This window comes from Bombus impatiens, unplaced genomic scaffold, assembly GCF_000188095.3.
Source record: "Bombus impatiens unplaced genomic scaffold, BIMP_2.2 scf_0491, whole genome shotgun sequence".
In the NCBI taxonomy this organism is placed as follows: domain Eukaryota; kingdom Metazoa; phylum Arthropoda; class Insecta; order Hymenoptera; family Apidae; genus Bombus; species Bombus impatiens.
Window position 1 is genome coordinate 956,257 of NT_176910.1, and position 8,209 is coordinate 964,465.

At 40.2% G+C, this 8,209-nt stretch overlaps 1 protein-coding gene across 1 annotated transcript in view; it reads left to right on the forward strand.

The window, feature by feature from the left end:
• Positions 1 to 7,884, forward strand: part of LOC105681001 — a 250,790-nt gene extending 242,906 nt beyond the window's left edge. Inside the window, exon 7 of the mRNA XM_033321777.1 lies at positions 7,799 to 7,884. Coding sequence (XP_033177668.1) covers positions 7,799 to 7,828 — 30 coding nt within the window. The 3' untranslated portion in view covers positions 7,829 to 7,884. The remainder of the gene's footprint in view (positions 1 to 7,798) is intronic.
• The last annotated feature ends 325 nt before the right edge of the window (positions 7,885 to 8,209 follow it).

Here is an 8,209-nt window from a genome sequence, read left to right on the forward strand (position 1 = left end):
CTATACCAAACACTCGCTTATTGTACGTAATTACATTATACGTTCATTTCTCTTGTCTATTATCACTCAGTCTCGTGATTCCTCTTCTTCTTACGAGTAAAGGGGGTAAAGAGATCAGCACGCTCGACTTACAAATTAGTCTCGACAAAAACTTAACACTACAACAACGCTACAAGTCCATGCGAGGTTTAGATCGAAGGTAGATGAAATTGGGATTGGACCGCAGTGAAACCTAAATCGGGAACGAATGTGCATTTTGATCGGTGGTATTTTCGACTTAAGGTCGAGGCAGGGATAACTCGCAGACAACTGTGTCATGGAAAGGGTTGAGAACGATTTCTATATCGCGACGGTCCTTCTTCTACCTCAACTTATATTCGTGAACAATATTAAACGCATATTTATGGTCGTCCGAGTTTCCACCGTGTTTCTATTAAGCGCTTTATACCCACGATTCGCCAACTTGTTCGAGCAGACCTGATCTTCGAAGCATCTTTAATTTTCAGTCTGGTCTGAAGAAACACGCTGGAATATTCACGATATGCCGGAACGAAGCGCAACGTGCCAATACAAACACGATTGAAATCCGAAGAACCGCAAATACATCATTGAATGATGAAAGTCTAAAATATAAAATGTTAAACACCTTCTGGAAGCGATGCTCGAGAGTCGTCGCGTTTGTCAAGCTGACGAATCAGTATTCTCCTGGAGTAGAAAGTCTCTCGTTCTCTCTGCGGAGGGGTTAATCGTTTTTAAAATTTCCGACACGTGAAAGAAGAGAAAAGAAAAGGGAGAGGAGAGATGGGATGACCCGGGGCTCTCTCAAAAGAGCGTATCTCGCGCAAGCGGAGAACAGAGCCGGGTACCTGTTGACAGACATTTGCATCTGAATGGAGCGTGCTGTTCCGCTAAACGACTCGCCTAATCTCCCCGAGATTATTTTCTCGAGGACACGAGTTTCCTGCCCATTACCACCTCTTACGCCGCGTTATTATCGCGCTTCCCTCCTTTTTTTTTCTCCTTTTTGCCCTTCACGTTTCTCCGCTGTTAATCCCACGGAATCGAACATCCGAACCGACAAATGGAATTCCAAGTGGCGTTCCTCGTAGTTGACACTCGACATTTGTCAAAGGGAATACATTATATGTTGATTGAGATCAAAGATCTCGCGCATACTCTGAACTTAATCGCGTTATTAGGTTGTTCGGTAGAGCAAGCTGTAGTTATTGGAGTTGGCTAAGATTCATCTTGAAACGTCGACCTTGGATTTCCTATGGAACAATGAAATTTATTGTACGATGCGAGACGATATTGAACTTTGATGCAATAACGGAAGAATAAGAAAATGCTGTTTATTCTAAGTGCAAGGAAAGTTTGGTAATTGAACAGTGGACAAGTTGCCCAATGAAATTCTAATTCTGAGAAAATGTATCGCCCGACAATTTTTCTTCAGTTTTTGCACCAACTTTACAGACCAACCCATATCATAATCACAGCTATTAGAATTCCAAGAATTTCAATCGCGATTGATAATTTTATTATTAGATTCATCGACTCTGATGACTATCACGCGTTAGTAACTTATTACCAAAATTAAATATTAAACAAAGATAATACACTGAGATCTTTGCCATTGTATCATCATAAAGTGCGAAAAGTCACAAATATCAAAATACTCATGCCACCAAGACCCTCGACACAGTCTCACATTACACATTCCATGCTCAATCAGCTTCTTGATCAGGCTGCTGTCTCCTTCGAAAGTGTTCATAAGTAGATACGAACAATTTATCGCCAGTGTCTTTGGAAAAATTCCGCATGAAAATTCCCGCCAGCGCTAACCGGATAAAAAGTCAATTACACACCAGGGTACAACAAGGTGCAAGCTGATCGGTCCGTGAAAAAAAACGAGAAAACCGGCGCCTATGCTGCTCGAGGTTCTCGTCGCGTATGCACGTTGCCGATATACATGCGTGTTCATGCACCAGCGACTTGCAATGTTCCTAGCACACAGACGCGAGATACACCTGGTCCACGTTGTCAGTGGCATATCTTTGCATTGACATGATGGACGGCCGACGTGAAATTAACAATCTTATCCGGTCATTAATCCCGGCGTGCGCGCATAATGCACGGCCACGCGGCCACCCTATTAATTAAATTAGCTTTATCTAACATTCTTTCAGTTCTAGTGGCGTACGAGCTTGTTCCGCCTCGTTGCTACAACTCGATTTCATTACGAATTCCAGATAGTATACCTGTATTTCTAAGAAAAGCACAGTCATCAGTTTTTGACGTAGATAAATATAAACTGGGTCGTGTGTCTGGTTCGCGGTCCATCGTCTGAGAAACGTAAGCGACCTGCAATCGAGAAATCGAATCTTATCAATGAGAAGGTGGTTAGGTTGGTAAGTGCAGTATTTAAAATTAACTAAACATTGGTATTTAAAATTAACTAAATGAGTAGCATAGAATATTATACCGATGTTTTGTAATAAATTTCTGATCAATTTTCCACTCCTGGAGGCGCTACAGACTTTCCAATAAATCTAGCGAATGGTGAAGATTTACACCATTGCTGTATTATCGCTGTTTAATGTTAATTTTGATATTAAACTTCGTGTAGCTAACGAGCGTTTATATTATGAATTGAAAGATAGAATTGGCAAGTATGATTAAAATATTGAAACGTTAATAGCTGTGATTATGGTATTAAAAGATTATATTGAATTGGATCTACTGATGGTAAAAAATTGGAAAACCACGAAGCTGCAAATATTTTTATCCTGATTTACAGAAATCAAGTTTTTGCGCGAGCTATTATCAGCCGAATGAAGTTGAAACTCGGCCGGTCCAATGTTCGGAGTAATTTATTCGACAATTTCATCCGCGGTATCGTTCTATCGTTAGAGAGCAACACGTGTTGTTGCCCACGGTGTCATTAACAGGTTTTCGATTGCGATTCTCGCGCAGATCATATCAGAAAGAGTATTTGTAACACCTTTGAAAATCAAGTAGAAGCAGTCTTGTTCCCCGTATAAAAATGGTAGAACGTTTTTGTTCTTTTACAAAAATAAAATAAAGTTTCTTCTATTTCTCGAGTATCTTCAACCATAGTTCAAATTCCGTCTTGTGGAGAATCAATGGTCAAAACAGGAATACAAAAATAATTAAAAACTTCTCACTTTCCATTCTAAATGCTTTAACACCTATACAAGGTGCCTAATTTAAATCGATCACTGCGAATATTTGGAAGCTGTTCATCATTGATGGGAAAGCGTTTCGGACAAAAGTTAGATGGTTTCGAGAGAAACGTAATTTGATGTCGGTATATTTTTTCCAGGTAGAAACGTAGAAAACTTACGAACGCCAACTTTATCTTCTGATAAGTTTCTTTCGTTTTATAAGAAAAAAATAAATGCGCAAAGTTTTTTGTTTTATATTAGTTTATTGAATTATGCACGAACATAATAATAGAAATACGACGAAATGGCTCGAACTAATTCAATAAAATAATATAAAACAGAAATTGTTGTTCAACTATTATCACCTTATGAAACGAAAGAAACTTTTCGGACAACCTAATAAAAGGTTACTACGCATTAACATCATTTTATTTATTAATCTATATCGAAGAAAACTATGAGTTTAACAAATGTCAATGGGTCTCCCTGTATACAAAATTTCCCTATACATGAAATGCGATAATCTACTGAAATCTACAGGCCTCCAACGACGAGACGACGTTTCACGAGGAATCAGTGGGCACAAAAGGACGTGCGAGCAACAATAAGATAATAGGAAATTCTTCAACGCCGTCTCTTATTATGTTTCACATCTCGGCTAGTCTCCGCGAACGGCGTTCCTCGAACGGGGTCCAGGCCGAGAGAGAACAAAGCGAAACAGAGAGACGATGGAGAAAAGGAACAGTGGAGGACAAGCGAATTGGATGAACAAGAGGGAACGTGGGACAGCTTTAGAGAAAGACGGAGTGAAAGAGGGTGGGGAAAGGGGAAGGGGAACAATTAAAACACATTTATACGCCGGCCAATTCGTGATCACCATTCTCGTCGGCGCTGGGCCCTGAATAGGTCCCTGGATGACGTATTAACTCATATTTGTCTCCTGACAATACCCGGCTAAACTCTCTGCCCAGGTGTCCGACGTTTTACACTCTTCCATCTCTCTAGAGGACGTACGGACGACGAGCGTGCATGCTCGGAATTATAATGGGATAGACCATAACAGGACGAGAGACCAAGGGCCACGGAACAAGCTCGGGGGAGTCCCAGAGGTAACAGGATTTCGTGAAAGGAAAAAGTTCATTTGACCAGGAGGGAAAAGGTGGTGAAGGATCGCGAAGGCCGCGATATTTGAAATAGTCAATTGCATAATATAATAATAATGGGGTCTGATTAGAAGATCGATCGAATCCGAACGGTGCAATCACGTGATAAATTAAACGGGTCGTTGATTGTACGAGACAAGTTTAAGGAAAGAAGTGTGAGAGCTTGCAAGGTTTCGTAATGCTTTTTCGGTAGTTTTGGCAATCTTAGGAGATTTTTGAAATTCTCTTTTATCGGCGTTGTCAGATGGTACGTGAAGTTAAACGAATAGCTTCTTAATATTAATTACCTCGTTATTTATAAGTGTTTTGATACTTACGCACTTATGGAGTATATAAGTGATGATCGATGAAAGGAGCATTTTTCTGATCGTTTAACGCGATAATATTGTGTGTACTTATATAAAAAGCAGAAATTGTCGAGAAAAATGTGTTGTATAAATACGATTCTTCCGAAGACGTTGCGTTACGCCATAGTCGGTAAGGAAAGAAAGAAAGGAAGAAGGAGAAGAAAAAATGAAACGATACGGGGTCGGTTCGATTTTCGAGTTTCGATTTAAAAAATGCAAAAAGGGATTAGGATAAGGGACACGAGAAGGTGATCGATAAGGGGCGAAGAGACGAACATCGCCGGCCCTGTCGGTACAGTTCCACATTCCACGTTCACGACGGGTGGCCCGTTCTTCAAGTATCGCTGTCTTCCTCCGCTTCGCATTAGAGACACGACAGTTCCGTTGTGTGTTTTTGTGATTGATCACGTGATCTCGTCATTCGATATAATAAGATTCGCTTTAATCTGGCCGGAGATGGAACGACGCCGCCACGGTCGTAGATTACCGCATACCAAGATAAAAACTGTTTAAGCACTGTTCCTCCTACTCCATTTCGCATATTATTTCTCTGATGTAACAATGTAACGTTTGCTTTCCGAGAGAAGACGTTCAGACGCGTTATAGTAGTAGTTATAGCAGACCGTATTCGATATAAAATTGGATCTGATGTTGTGCACCTTGAAAAAAGAAGAAGTTGGAAAAATTATTGAGAAGTCGAAGTTTAACAGCGATCGAGCAAAGTTTTATTTCAGCACATAAATAAACTGTCACCTATCGTTAGATTTACGCTAGCCAGTGAACTACACTGTTTTTAACCGAAATCCTTTGCGCCTGAAAGCACCACGATATCTACATAAATTCGAATTAGAAAAAATAAATTTTAATTCCCGTGTGGTGTAAGTCAGATCAGCCAGCGCGTGTCAAATCTTTTGCGTCGTTTTTCAAAACAGTTAGAAGTAACTAGCACCTAAGGTGTTATTGTTCTCTCCAGAAGCTTGTACTAACGTCACGTTTGCTTGTAGACCTGCTGTAATTAACAGATTAATTGCAAATAAACTTGCTATACGTAAAAGGGAAATTGCTGCGTTACCTGGATCATATTGTACTTCTTATTTTCCTCGTACTCGTCCAAATCCCTTACACCGCGATATGCAAACGGAAGGAAACGTCTCTGTGAACGATTACACGTGACAGAAGAGCAGCGCAACTGGAACAAAAATATCAGAGCGGATACATGCAGCGCGACTCGTTGTCGAGATAAAATCCTGGACTATCGCGTGGTTAAGATTCATTAAAATCGCAAACACGCCCGAATCCCGTCGTTCACCGAATCCCAACCCATGAGGCGGGGGAGGGTCTGGACAAAAAAGGAGGAAAGAAAGAGAACGAAGGCAGAGAAACGGACGTGGGTATAAAGGAAAATTCGTAGAGCCAACCGTGTATTTTTTCCAATGGCCGGTGGGACTGGCTGGCGCTTAATTAGCCGCACATCCTCGCCGAGGAGAAGAGGAGGCGTTACATCATGAAATGTTTCGAAGTCCGCGCTGATTACGTCGGCCGGGCGTTTACACGGCGCGAAAACTTCGGAATTATTCTCGATTATTCAAATTTGCAACCCTTGCCGCGCTAGGGCCGATTCAAATTTATGCAAAAATCCGGCAACGCGAACCACCGTTCTTATTAATATGGATCAATTTGACGTACTCGCCGTGTCTGTCCGTGTTCGCGTCTCTCCTCGCCCGTCTTCTTCGTCCTTTTTCTCATCGCATCCCCTAAAATTGGACCACCTGACCGACCAGTTGCCCTTGTCCAGATGCTCGAATCCTTCTGTCGATCTCCAAGGTTGTGATCGTGTGCAACAGAATACTGGAGGATCGATATAGCGTGTATCGAGAATGGTGGCACAAGTCGAAGAAGAATAGTTCTTTATGTAAAAGTGAGTGAAGTACGTAGAATGACAATTTTTGATACGTGTGTCATACCCTTAGTTCTACGATTATAACTTAACTTTGTGTCATCTGAAATAGCAAAATGAATTTTATATAAGGATAAATGCAGAACACGTTATGGCGAACAAGAATACATCGAGCTACACAGCTCTTCAAATTGTCGATTTACATCTGCTTCGTGTTCTTTTGCACGAGAAACTTCTTTCTTCGGCTTAAACCACGATTTTCAACAACTGCTGAATAAGATACGTAGAATGTGTATAGAAAATCGAAGCTGGTGGAGATCGAAGGTACACAAACCAGTAGAGAAAGTTACATTGGGAATAGCGGTAGCCGACGGGAGGTTATCCTTTTTTACTTCGTGTTAATTCTTTGCGTTGGAATTTAATTAGCGCTGGCGGGTCGAGCATGCTTATTCAACTCGCCGCTATTTAAATCTCCTCCTTGCTGTATCGCGTAGAAGACATTTAAATTTGATTTTCCTCGGAAACCATTTAAACTATGGCGTAATATAAAACCGAGCGTATCTTGTTGCCGGTGCTGGGCTCGTGTAATTATTGTATTTATACGGATCATTTTTTCGTTGGTGTTGCCAGATGCTCGTTCTAGAACATAAAACGTTATTTGATACACAGAATTGTGCTGTCCCTTTTTTATTATCGACATTTTTTTAATTTAAATATTAAAATACCAAATAATAAATAGGAAAAAAAACATCGATGTTAAAACTATCGAAGGCTAAAGCGTAGCATTTTTGGCGAAGAAATCAAAATGAATATCGCAAACTTAGTTTAGCGAAATAGAAAAACTACGTGGTACACCGTTGTGTCGGATGAACTTTCCGATTATTGATTAATCGCGATATCATCGTCTGCAGCTTCGTAGCCCCTTTAAATATCATTAAATGTATCCGACCGGCAAAGGCTTCGTATCGTAAGTTGGGAAAATTTAAATTCGATCGTGATGCGGCTTGTTACGTGCGCGTTATTCTGTAATTTCACTTTTCGTGAGTTAACCATCGAACTTGCCGAAGAAAGTTTTCGTAGATGAGCGGCTAAACTTTCATCTTTCCGAGAGCGAAATGCAGAAGACGCTTGAATTTTAGTTCTCCATTTTTCTATTTTGTAAATTGCTTGCCCCCGTTCATTGTTACTTTCGATTATTTGTTTCAGAAATCATGTGGCCGATTACGTTACATTTGAAAATCGGGGGTTAGGTGTCTTTCGCGTTTGATCGTGGAGAACGTTCTTCAGAAAATCAAGGTGAGTCAGGCGTCTGACAAATTTCTTACGAATTTGTATATTGTTTAAATAATGTTATCGTTAGTCTGCGGATGTTTATATATTTCTGGGAAATTGAAATATCCAGTGCACATACTAAGTTACTGAATAGAGGCAGGTATTATATGAAAATTATCTATTAGTAAATAGAATTGTATATTATGCAAATGAAATTCACAGCAAACGTGTTAGTGGGTGAAACGAGAAGTCCTATCTAAGATTTACATATTTCTTCAATAATATTGCCAAAGATATAAATTTACATAAACATCCACGGTCTACCTGTTATTCGAAATATCTATA